The sequence below is a fragment of the Eptesicus fuscus genome, chromosome 11 (assembly GCF_027574615.1).
Source record: "Eptesicus fuscus isolate TK198812 chromosome 11, DD_ASM_mEF_20220401, whole genome shotgun sequence".
NCBI classification, from domain to species: Eukaryota; Metazoa; Chordata; class Mammalia; order Chiroptera; family Vespertilionidae; genus Eptesicus; species Eptesicus fuscus.
In genome coordinates, this window is record NC_072483.1 from 33,665,170 (window position 1) to 33,678,924 (window position 13,755).

Here is a 13,755-nt window from a genome sequence, read left to right on the forward strand (position 1 = left end):
CCAGGGGTGGATAAACCCTAAGAATGCACAATTGTGAGCATTTACAACCATCACAACTGTGGCTGAAGACTGTTCATGCCATTCTTCTGAAATGAGATCTCAAAGCACTATAAGTTCAAAGAAAAAGACTTTAACAAAAATAAAATTGGCATATCCACCAATTTGTGGTGTCAACCATTTAGTTAACTTTTCCACTTGAAAAAAAAATGCAATAGAAAACTGGACACCATGTTTCACTATCTCGGTTATTATTCACAATGACAGCGGCTACAACTCGGGACACAGCATCACCAATGCTGCTCAGATCCAGTTTATACTGAACTTAAGTTCTTTACACCAAGTGAATGGTTGTCCACAACCATTGGCTAGTGTTCCTATGAACTAAAATTTCTAGATTTGGGGAGAAACAAATGCTGCTCGGGCCATCTGCACTGCTCCTTCTATTCCTTCCTTCATTCATGCCTAGAAACCTGTGGGCGGTTGGGCCTGCTGACCCTGCCCGCTTGAAGTGGTTGCCTGCTGTGCTGCTTTCTGCTTTAACATTGTCCAGTCAAATGTGTAGTCATATTGGTGGTTCAGGGTTCTGAAAAGAATGCGGAAGAGCTGCCTCAGGTACATGTAATCCGGGGCTTCCTCGAAGCGCAGCCCACGGCAATAGTTTAAGTACATGGCAAATTCTGCAGGAAAGCCCTTACATAAAACCTCCACAGGAATGGACATCTTCTTTTCACTGATTTTTTCATATTTTTGTTTCTTCGTTGCCGCCTTTAATCCTTGCCACGGCAGGCTGGTTCTATTAAAATACATCAAAACATACCCCAGGGATTCCATGTCGTCCCGGCGACTCTGTTCAATGCCAAGATGTGCATTGATGCTAGCATAGCGGGCCGTGCCGGTGAGATTTTTGTCTTCTCTGTATGGGATGTGTTGCTTTGTCCTGTTGTCCCTGTACTTTTTGGCCAAACCAATATCAATAAGGAACAGCTTATTACAGTGCCGCCCGATACCCATGAGGAAGTTATCTGGCTTGATGTCCCTGTGTATAAAATTCTTTGCATGCACGTATTCAATCCTACTGATCATCTGGTCCGCCAGCATCAGGACCGTTTTCATGGTGAACCTTCTGGAACAGAAATTGAAGAGGTCTTCCAGGCTGGGCCCCAGCAGGTCCATGACCATCACATTGTAGTCCTTCTCCTGCCCGTACCAGCGGATGTGCGGGATGCCCACCCCGCCCTGCAGGATCTTGTAGAGCTTGCTCTCGTACAGCAGCTGCGGGTGCCGGGCCTTCTGAGACTCCAGCTTCACCGCCACCTCCTCGCCGTTGGTGATGTTGATCGCCAGGTAAATGTCCCCGAAGGAGCCGGACCCGATCTTCCGCACCAGTTTGTATTTCCCTCCGACAATGAACTCGGTCTTGGACCCGCTGCTGCTCGCCGCCATCGCGGGAGACGAAGGCGGAGGCTGGGGCGCAGCCCCGACACCTGGGAGAGGAGGACGCGGGCCTCTGGGCTGGTCCCCGGAGCCGGGCTGCGGGGAGCTGCGGGGAGCGCGGCGGGGAACGCGGCACGTTGGTCGGCTTCTGGCGTCACAGGGCCCCGAATCCGCCGAGGGGAACCCGGCCACCGCCCAGTCAGGTTCCCTTGGGCGCGGCTCCCAGGCTGGGCCATGGGGTCCGGTGGCCTCGCTTTCGCAGCGACGTCCGGGCTGGTAAAGGGGCGCCGTGAGTTAGGGCGGTGATGCCCCTGCCACCTCGGCCGCCCGCCCCCAAGGGACCCCTGTCACTCCGCCGCCATCAGTTACTCAGGCTCCAGCCCTGAGGGTATTTTTCCCCATTGATTTTTAGAGAGAGTGGAGGAGAGAGGGAGACACACGCAGAGAGAGAAACATGGATGTGAGAGAGACACACCAGTTTGTTGCCTCCCGCACACACCCCAACCAGGGCCAGGAACTGAGCGACCAGTGAGGGGTCCTTCCTTCCTTCCTTCCTTCCTTCCTTCCTTCCTTCCTTCCTTCCTTCCTCCCTCCCTCCCTCCCTCCCTCCCTCCCTCCCTCCCTCCCTCCCTCCCTCCCTCCCTTCCTTCCTTCCTTCCTTCCTTCCTTCCTTCCTTCCTTCCTTCCTTCCTTCCTTCCTTCCTTCCCTTCTTTCTTAAAAGAAAAAACCTTCAAAGGTTACAATTCAGAAATAAGTCTGCTGGGGAAAGTGGTCTTGGATGAGCGTACCTGGTGGGGAGAACTTTCCTGGAGACCTGCATCACACTCAGGCTCCAGGAGTCATCTTTCCTCCCACAAATCTCACGGAGACTCACTGACTCAGCTGAGCTCAGTGCAGCCTTTGCATGTGAAACCCTTTTCAGTTATAAAAGATTTCAAAACTTCTTGTGCATGTATGTGTGCATGTATTTGTGTGTATGCATGTGTATGTGTCCATATTTTGGCATGAATGTGGATTCAGATGCTATGCAGTACATTTTTACATATTCAGTTTTACTTATTTTTATTTTTTTAAATTAATGTTTTGTATTGGCTCAGATCATTATTTCCAAGCGATTGTGCACTCACATGTCTTTGGATTATGATCTCTCCCAAAAGGGAATTTTCCTGCATCTTGAATAAGCAACAGATGTTGAATGTGAGGGTGCTAGGGTGGAAGGGGATGCACACAGAAAGATGAGAGGACATATTCTGCAGGCTGATGGAACTGTGAGATTGAATAGATGTTCAATGAAATGGAAGAAATGGAAGGACTAGAGGGTTACGTGATACTTGCATTGTTTCCAATTTATCAAAAACAGTGTCACCACTTTAGCCTCAGAAACAGTGGATGCAAGCACGAGGGCCACTGATCCTCTCTTTTTACTAGGCAGAGAGGGAAAAAGAAAGTTTCGTCAGTGTATCATAAGGTCTTTAAACCAAAGCTGTAGGTTTGAAGAACAAAAGAATATCAAAGATATTATTGGAGCATAAAGACAAAAGTGATCTTTTAGGGGACAGGTGCTTTATGGGTTCAAATTTGCATCTGCAATTGTTCTGATAGCCAACACTGACATGGGTGAAGCCCACCTCTGACCGACTCTGCTAAGTAGATTTTTTGTGTGTGTTTCTCAGCATCTGAGACTTCCTGGTGAGGTTCCAGAACTCCCTCAGAACATAGTCCTGTGATCCTCTTTGACTATTTCAAAGGACAGAGAAGCGGGGCGGGTCCTACATCAGGCAGAAGGTGGTGACATCCTAGTATCAAATGATCTGCAAATGATTTCCGAGAGCTGCCAGAAACTTACATCTGTGTAGCTTGTGAACATACAGAGCGATTCAGCAATCTGAGGGCACTGACAGAACAGACTATACAAAACCCATTTACAGTTTTTGGGAACTATGCCTAAACGATGTTAAATTACTTATTTCAGATCACAGACTGAGTAGGTTGTAAAGCCAAGAGTGGCTGGCACCTTGGTCTGACGCCTTGTCCAAAGTTGGATCCAGCACACCCTCAACTGTGGCGTGGTCTGCTGATGCCCTGGAGCCTCGGCTCCACCTGAGACCCTCTGGGCATGGAAAATTTGGACTCTGCATTTTAAACAACTTCCCCAGGGAATTCTTCTGCACATGAAGAGTCTGAGAACTGTCTAAGCTCCTAGGATCTCTTGTTTTTCAAAGTGTAATCTGTGGACCAGCTTTGGACCAGCATCACCTGGGAGGTGGTTAGAAATGCAGAATCTCCTGCCAAATCCCAGACTCAGGGGATCGGAATCTGCACCCTAAGGAGATTCTCAGAGTCACAGATGCATTCAATTCTGAGAAGCACTGATATAACCTGAACATTAAAAGCTAGTAAGTGTCTTATCAAATTGAGGAAGATACATTTGGGATTTAATATATCTGACTTTTGTTTTTTCCCTGAATGAAGCTCCAGTCAGCTGTCCTCATTTCTGTGTCTGCCACAGGACAGGGCAAGACCTGTGTTAGAGGACCTGCTGGGTCTGACTTTACTTATCAGACAAGCTTATGGAAAATGTTGCTCCACTATCCAGACTGCTGAAGCAGTGAGGCCCATCAGATACGAAAACTCTAGCTATCTTATTATCTCTGCATGCAGTCTGCTACACAAAACAGAACCCTGAGATAATCCTCATCAGCATTAATCACTGAAACTTGAGGATGGAGAAATGGAGCAAGTGGAAAATTCTGGAAAGGGGACCTCAGGTAGGAATTGAAATTAGCACTAATAGGAGGTAGTGCCTGTGTTTCCTATTCTGGAGAGCTTCTGTTTTCTTAAACTATCATTGTGCATAGAAACCTATCCACTGAGGATAAGATCTCTGAGGAATGACTTGTGATCATTGGCAAAATGAGCAACTTGTTATCCCTTTAGGGAATTTAATAGTTGTTCCAGGAAATCCGAGTGTTTTCCATCTCAGGAAATCCTAGGATTTAATGTTGTTTTAGAAATTGGAAGTTCATTATGGAGAGAGAAAACACAGCAGCTTTTCTGAACCATTTCCAATATATAATACATGATTCATATATGATAGGTCACCTGTGAAAAGTTATATCAAATCACCATCAGACTTATTTGGCAGGATGTTTCTTGGCTGATGCCGAGTGAAAGAGTATGATTTAAAGGGCCAGAGAAACGAACTGTGTTCCCAGTAGTTCCTAGCAGAGGCTGGGTAAATTTGACTTTACCTAAAATATTCTGATAGAAGAAAGATAGAAATCTACACAGGAAGAAACTGGTAAATATACAGACCACAAAGGGATTCTGGAAAACATGATGAATGAAAAATATTACTTTAAATACCTATATTAAGTTTTTAATTTAAAAATTCCCTCAACTATTGGAGCTCCCCAAATCCCAAGAGGACCACGTGATGATGTTTCCTAAAGGATTACATGCTTTATATTTAATTTCAAATAACTCAGTGTTTAGAGGCTGCTTTAAATTTAATCTTAAGGGGCAATTCTAGAAAAATGGAATGGAAGAGGCTGTATTAAATCTATTTTTGAGGAAAAAGAATTTCTAACAAAGCAACCAGATTCTAGGGCAGCATTTGCATAACTTTGAAGAGTTAAAACAGACAGTATTAAATTTGTAAAAGCTTACCTTGCAGGAATGTGGAATTGGTTAATATCATTGTAGTCAGGAGGAAGGAAAAGAGTGTTATATTATTTATCCCAGGATCTTTGAAGGCAGCTTTTTTTTTTTTTTTTCTCAGCTGGTTCATTTTAGTGTTAATGAGCATTAAGCTCATATATCAAAGAGAGAATAATAAACCTTTAAATGTCACCCCAAAGGAGGTCTTTATTTTTCTACTTGAAGCTGTGAGGCAGTGAAGATAATTTAAGATATGAAAACCAGGAAAATTACATGAAGATTCATAAAGGGGAAATTGAAAGAGGCATGAAATTGCAGAGTATTTGAATAAGAGAGTATTCTACCTGTATATTTAGCACACAATGCTGAGGGGAAAGAATACTTTAAATAATTGACAATGTGGAATTAGAAACTTGCAGTAAAAATTTGGAAATGAAGCCCCTTACGCTTGTCTTTGAAATGACAAACGTGAAAATTTATCATTAATTTTATCATAATCTCTAAGGATGAGCTGATTGATGGTTCGGACAGCATGTTTTCTGTCTTGTACATGGTTCTAAATTAGAAAAGAACGAATTAATGAAGGGTCATAGAGGGTGTTAGTAAAGGACTTAAATCATTGCAGTGCCGTTGCTGAGGCTAACAATAGTAAATGGGCTTAAGAGGTTAGGGCAGAATAAAATATTCCTCTTGATGACAGCAAGAGCAGGTCTCTCCGAATGACAGTAACACAATGTGCCAACTGAAAAGAAGCTTGAGTTAGAACAAATCCTTCGAACTGAGTGATTCAACAAATTCAATAGAGAGAGAGAAAAAAAAAATTGGTTCAAGAACAAAACATACATGGACATAAAGGCGTTCTAGAGAGGTCTGCATGCAGCTACTCTGGGTGGTTCTGGGTGTATAATTTAGGAGAGAGTTGGAACATATTCAAACAAATGAGCAGGTTATCTCGGAATGAACAGATGTGCCTTCTTTCTCTCTGACACCGAGGTTTTGTTAGATCTGCTTTTGTTGTGATGTGGTTATTCTGGGCGTATCTCTACTATGCTTCCTAAATCTGATTACATTTTTACTTTCTTGAAGCTTAGGTGGTCTCTGATCTTAAACTGTGGGACCTAGAGAACTGAAAGTGTACACCCAGGGAGGAACTTCGCAGAGAAGCCATGCAGATAATTGCTGATACCCAGGTCAAGGCAGACACACATATTTGCAGGCTTTCTGGTCACCTTTGTGTGTGATAGGACCGAAGCTTCCTGACACTCAAACCATCTGTCATTGGGGCTGATATGCTACCATTCAAAATTAAGTCCTTGAAGACTTTTTCAGGTCTTGCAGTTGCCCATATGCTGGTAAAAGCTTGTGAGAATGGCGATCTATGTCTTTGTGAGTTCAGTTTTCAGCAACAGGTTAATGAACAATTTGTTATATCACTGGTAGGGAATAGGGGAGCCAGAAATTATTTCATAATTTAGTTTAGGGTAACTGACTCATGGAAAACTATCTGGATTAATGGAAGGCTTCAAAGGAGATACTTCCTTTTCTTATCCTCTTTGTTCTTTTCTTCCTTCCCCATCTCCTTTTTAAGGGCTTTCCTGAGAAACTTGTGCTGCTCACCTCCAGAAATGTCATGTGAAGTACACCAGTTATGAAGCATCCTCATGCCGCCTTTTTCTTCGCTGTTTGCTAGTCCAGCCTCTCACATTTATAGAGCACCTGTTCTCTTAGGCAGCTCAAGTGCCTGACTCTTGCTAACAAGTCAAGATCTGATAGAAAATTCACTCTAAGGTGTTAATGATTTAATGTGTGACTCCTGCTTTATAGATAAATGTATCTGCAAAGAAGAGGAAAGGGAGCAAATAGGAAGATGAGGGCAATGCTCAACCAAACCCAAGGAATAACTAATGAAAACCTTTCAAACATTTTAACACTTGCAAGAGGGAGACAATTTGGGATTATTATAGGTTCCCCGAATACTCTTTAAATAATTCTGTTTCTGTGTGAAGATAAAACAACTTGTATTTATGAGGACATTCATGTATATTTTACAAGGGGTTAAGGGCATTACTTTTTAAAATTACAGTCATATTTTCATCTCAGTATATTTATATATATTTTTTACAAAGCAGCAGTCTTCTAAAGAGCCCATTTCATTCTCAATCTTCAAAAATAAATTGATTTTGGGGCACAAACACAAGACATCTTTAAAGACAAATGTATTCCCCATCTCAAATAAAAATAATGCAATGCAAAACTAAATAATATAAATGTTAATAATTTTTTATTTTATAGGATAGTTTTCTTTTAGCTTGGATATACAAGGATGTAGCATACTTAAAGAATATTGATGAAAGAAAATTATGGGAAGTTGATGTATGATAAGAACCAGGAAAATTTGTTGGGAAATGATTTTTAGTGTCAGTTCAGAGCATAAAAATCTGTCTTTTTTAATTTAAGAAATCTGAATTAAGGTAGTGTCAGGAAACAGCAAACTTGAACTACTAATTGAGGAGAATTTGATAAAGGAACCATTTATAGAAGGTTTTTGTGGGGTAAACAGAGAATTCAACAAGGGATACGCAATACCAAAGGGCCAGCAAGAACAGGCAAGGCAGCACCCAGCTAGAGGAACTGCCTGGGCAGGGCTAACAGGCCCATGGCCTTCTGTAGTGGGAGCAACTAAATCATGTTGAGCTGGTAGAAGAGAGTTGGAAAAACAAAAATTTTAGCCAGTCTTACCCTCTTTCCATCCAGCTATTTCTTGCCCCCACTTCTCTTTGGCAAAAACTGAAGGGAAACCAAAATGCAAGTTAGCTCGTGGACAAAATCTGTATAGACCAACCCTTTGGAGAACAGAGCTTGGTGTGAATCCAGAGGGCCAAAAGGAAGCTATCCAATACAATTGCCCATTGTCATATTATCAATTTAAATTCAATCTCTTTCCATTTTTATGCCTGAATTGCTCATTTTCCCGTCTTCAAGACTAGTTTCGTTGTAGCATTGATGTTCTCGCTAAGTTTTCAGGCTATTTCTTTTGTTCTCATTTTGTCCTTACAATTTCACAAAATTTTTATCGTCTTTCCTCTGACTAACATTATCCCTTGGTGCTGAGTACAATCACAGTTGCTATTCTTGGCTTTCACAGCTGTTCTAGAAATTGGAAGGACTATATTCCATAAAATGTGTAATACTTTCTCAAATTACATTTATTGAGATATTATACCAAGAAGATAAAAGTTGGTTATTAAGAAACAGGTAAGTAAAAGAAACACTAATTCAAACTATAGTTTGGACTCCCCGCATTATGTTATGCAACAAGAATGAACAATAATAATAGGTTCACAGCTTTCTCCTCTCCAGAATCCTATGACAGTGACCCAAATTTTGCTCCCTGTCTCCTCCTTGAGAGACACTGTTTAATTGATAGGAGAAATGTTAGGTCAACGTACAGCATATGATGATGAAATTGTAAGAGTAGAAAAGAAGAACATACTTGCATGGGGACTGGATATGGAGGGAAAGCTGGGAAAATTTTGATGAGGTTGTCTGAAATATCTGGAGTATAAAAGAACTAGATAGGAGAACAAAGAGGATTTCTGAGGAGTATGTATTTAAGGTATCACTATTATTTGCTTCATGCAGCATTCTTTTAAGGTGTTTTTTTAAATTCCTTTGGTAGTTAGTTGTATTCCCTCAAACCATGCCACTAATTTAAATCAGGACTATGTAGAGATCAAATTTATAAAGATTAGTCTTGTGGAAGTTGTCAGTCGGGTTCTAGATCTTACTTAGGCACATGGGTGGGTATAAGGAGGTCCCACTAGTCTTAATTGTAGGATGCCCTTCAGCCAAGCCCGTGAAATTAGACCACTAATATGCTGCCAGTGAGACGTAAGCAGCATTACTGTGACTTGTGACATAAGTGGGGTTATCTAGTGGCTAAATACTCCCATGCAATCTCCCCTCCCCATGATGAAGGCAATGCCTTAGGGAGGGAAGTATTAAATGCTAGAGTCTCATGTTTGTTTCCTGGGAAGTTGCCCATTTTCCATCTGAGCAAGTGTGTCTGAACATAAATTATTAATATGGACATGGTCACAGATTTCTCCTCTCCTAATACTACTACTGTTATTTTGAAATCAATTTTTCTCCTTTCTTTCCTCTCCTAGAGAGGAAGGATTCTTAGTGCAACTGATAACAAAAAGAATTTGCCGAGAGAGGGTTGGAGGCGGAAGGCACGTTGGGAGAAAGCTGTAGTGGATTAGCTGCAAGTTAAAAGATGGGTAGAAAGAAAACAGATTTCAAATTAGTGTTTCTAAGGATTTCATAATCTCATTTAGAATTTTGGAAAAGTACAATTTTATATTTTTAGGTAATTTAACATTTTACTTTGATTTAGTAATTCAAAAATATGTTCCTGGGAAATCGCTGGGGAAGTAGGAGAGCTAAAGGTCAACCAAGGACTAGCTCTCAAGGACTCCAGCTTGCAGGTGCTTTGCATATAGTTGTCTCTTCTGGTTTACAGATTGTCCATCTTCATCAGTATTCTGTAATGGACCATATAGGTTCTGAGTTTATGAGATTTACAATAGAAATAAAAACATACAGGCAAATTTTGTCTTTGGTGGCCTGGGTCTTATTTTTCTATGCATTTCTCATAGATTCTGGAGCCTCTCTTATCAAACATCTTTAAATTTCGATAGCTTATATTTTGCTCCCTCTTTGTGATCTAAAAATCTGCACACTGCTATTTGGGGGAAATTTTCTCAATTTCTTAGGACTTCACAGTTTTTGATTTATAAAATAAGGATTCTAATCTGTGAGCTCTAATTATTGTGTTGCTAATGAAGATCAAATGAGATAATGAATGAGAAAGTGTTCTGGAAATTGTCAAGTGCTGTAAAAATGTAATTAATTAGGAGCAGAATTGTTCATAGCCTGGCAGTAAAACCTGGCTAGACCTTAGAGTGGGGCAAGTTTCAAAAGTGCCCTTCTCTGGGCCCCTCCTTCTAGAGATCCAATCTAATGGATCTGAGGTCTTGGCATTGGAATATTTTAGAAGCTTCCCAGTATTTCTATTGGGCAGCCAGTGTTGACTAAATAAACCAATGGTTTCTTTCTGAGAAAGTTTATTCCTTCCCCATGATGTCTTTTTTTTTTTTTTTTTTACGTGTTACAGTTTAGGTTTCATCACGAATTGTGAAATTAGGGGCTTTGTCTTTTAAAGGAATTTTAGCTTTCAGGAAGATACTTGCTAGAGTACCTTCATAGAGCTTTTGTACCTCTCATAGGATTTGTTTTAATCTTCCACTGGTGAGGGCCAACCTTGGAATAGTCATAGAAGTCATAATAAGAAAATGAAAAGGTCAGATTACCAAGTTGAGAACACACTAGGAAGGACTAATGTGGGGGTATTTTAAGCCTTTGAATCATAAAAAAAATAACACAGTAGAATCTGTGATAAGAGCTGTCTTTATGACCCATAGCTTTTAGAATATCCTGGTGACACATTTTCCTCCAGTAGTCTCCTTTGCTGTCTTGCCTCCCCTCCCCAGCAAACACAGTCACATTGTTCCCTGTCTCTTTTGGTGCATGAAGATAAAACAAGCCAGCCATCGAAACAACTTGGTTAGAATTTTATCATTGCAATCATGAGCAGTATTGAAAAAAGCTTATTTTTCTTCTGCCTGATGTATTTAACATAAATTACTCATGTATAATGCAATCTTTGATAATTTCATATATAGGCATATATGTGTATACACTGAGTGGCCAGATTATTATGATCTCTGAACACATAATAATCTGGCCACTCAGTGTATATCCTATATAATAAAAGGCTAATATACAAATTGTCCCCTCGACCAGGAGTTCAACCAGCAGGCAGGCTGGCCAACTGCCCATGTCCCATCCCCCTGGCCAGGCTGGCTGGACCCCACCCATGCACAAATTTATGCACCAGGGCTCTAATATATATATATATACACACACACGCACGCACACACATACACACGCACACACACACACACACACACACACACACTGAGTGGCCAGATTATTATGCGTTCAGAGATAATAATAATCTGGCCACTCAGTGTATGTGTTATGCGTATGTATATATTTAGAATGTGATGTTTAACCTTAATCTTGACAATTGACATCAAATTTCCAATTACTCTTTCTATGCACCTGCATACTTTATAATTTAACACATTTATATTTATATATTCTTTTGGTAAAAACATACTTCTACCTTTAAATTGAATTTTGATCATCTGTTTGTCTATCTGATGGTGAAGACGAGTCTGAAAACTTCCAAAAGAATTCAAAACAGTCACTCTAATCATTGCCAGCAATTGCCATACCTGCAATTGCAATGCTGCTATGACTTAAAAATAATGTCATAATGATTCATCTTAAAAATAAAAATGAAACTGTTAAACATTGTAGACCCTGTCTTGTTTTCATAGAAAGTAGTAGAGAAGTAATTTATTCTGTATGTCAATGGCATTGATTGTGCATTGGAGAACTTTAGTTTTTAAGCAATCATGTATGCCTTGACTTAAGAGGTTCTGAAATATAAAATTTGAATGAACACATCCGATAAACTAGAAACAAGTATTTGCATTATGAAAATGATCTGCCATAGAGGTCTTTGAAAGTTAGCTCTGAAAGTGTTAGGCTCATACATTGCTGCTGATAAGGTCAATTGAACTAGTGATTCATTTGTGGGAAAGTGTCTTAAGAAAAAATTAAGAACCTTACAATTAGGTATACAGATTTATTCATCATCATATTATATAGAGTTTGGAAAAAAAGGAAATGTCCTAAATATCAAACAATTGGACAGTAGAACAATTATAAAATTTTTAAAATGAACACTTAAGAAATCTGAAAAATTGCATATTTTAAAATGGTTGAGATAGTAAATTTCATGTTAAGTGTATTTTACCACAAGATATATATCTTATATAATATGGAAGCAATACCTATTAGCATGTAATATTAGATGAAAAGCAAAATAGATTATAAATGAGGCATAATTACAATCATGACAAATATACAAAGATAGAAAAAATTAGAAAAGATATATTAAAAATCAAAATAGTATTATTTAAAATTTTCTTCTATTTAATATTAACAAATTTAAAACATTATTTTATAAGAAAATGAGCTTTAAAACAAAATATGCTAAAATAAATTGAATCTATGTACAGAGTTCATGGAACCATTTTAAATTATTCTCATCATTAATCCTATCACCTAAACAGGTGTGTAAAGAAACTAAATAATTCACTTTCATTTTTGTACTACATGTTTCATGCAAGATGTTACTGCAAATAGACATTTTTAGATACAAACAGAGAAAAAAATTAGATATATTAAAATTTGTGTGGGTGAGAGGAGAGGTAGTCAGTATCTTGTTTGAAAAACAAGATAAAAATAATCAGAACAAGATGCTGCTGATAAAACTGATGAAAGCATAGGAGCTACTTTTATTTTCTGCAGTACAGGAATGCCTCATCATCATATAGTGCTGTGGAGTTCTTAATAAAACTCATACTTACCATTTAAGCTCTAAAGCTAAGTAGCAAATAAACACTAAACAAATATTTTGATAGGAACCTTTCTGAAATGTATTACACACTTCCCTGCCTTCCTAAATGGTTTCCACTGAATTTAATCTGACCTTTTTGGTTTGACTTACATTAATGGCTCTACCCTGCTGAGCATGTATAATTCTTCTGTTTTAGTAGTTGCTCTGTCTTTTCCCTTGCTATCAAATGTCACTTCTCTCACAGACGACATGAGTGGGCTTCAATAGAACTACCTCTTACTTCTATTTGAATTGCCTATGTCCAATTTTTTTCTGATTTGGTAACCTCTATACTAAGCTTTTTTGAGCTTTGCATATTATCCTACATAATAAAAGCTTAATATGCTAAGTGTCCAGTTGACTGGTTGGCCATTAAACCAATCAAAGTATAATATGCTAATGATATGCTAAGGCTGCTCAACCACTCACTATGACGTGCACTGACCACCACAGGGCAGAGCTCTGACTAGTAGGTTAGCTTGCTGCTGGTGTCTGGGTGATAGGAACTGAGCAAGATGGGCCGGACACGCCTTGGAGCCCTCCCACAGTCCCTTCCTGGCTGGCCAACCCCCTGCATCCCTCCCCAGCCCTGATCATGCACCAGTGGGGTCTCTCAGCCTGGCCTGTGCCCTCTCAGAACCCAGAACTCCTCAGGGGATGTTTGAGAGCTGTTTTTGGCCCAATCCCACAGGCCAGGCTGAGGGACCCCACGGGTGCACAAATTTGTGCACCAGGCCTCTATAGTGTGGATAATAATGTAAATCATCTGGCATCCCAAGGAATAAAGAGCTTGAGTTTTTGGAAAGTTTTTTTGACAGCCCAGAGGTTGTGTTCTTCTTTAAGAATGTACGACTATGTTCTGGAATAGTTAGGCTTCCAGAAGTCTGGCTTCCAGATAAATGTAGAATCACAGAACTATTGTAATACTGAAGTAGAAGAAAAAAAGGGAAAAAATGGTAACAAGCAAATTATGCTTTGTCAATATTGTCTTAATGGGTAAAATGGAGAAATGATCTAAAAAGGAAGCCAGGAATTGGAAGACTTCCAAATGGGCAGAAGTTGG

The 13,755-nt window shown here is 39.8% G+C and overlaps 1 protein-coding gene across 1 annotated transcript; it reads right to left on the reverse strand.

Moving 5' to 3' along the window:
- Nucleotides 1-224: 224 nt before the first annotated feature.
- Nucleotides 225-1,519, reverse strand: LOC103283520 (casein kinase I-like). The gene has a single exon (XM_054723086.1). The coding sequence runs from the start codon at nucleotides 1,441-1,443 to the stop codon at nucleotides 463-465; it is 981 nt and encodes a 326-aa protein (XP_054579061.1). The 5' UTR covers nucleotides 1,444-1,519; the 3' UTR covers nucleotides 225-462.
- Between the last annotated feature and the right edge of the window lie 12,236 nt (nucleotides 1,520-13,755).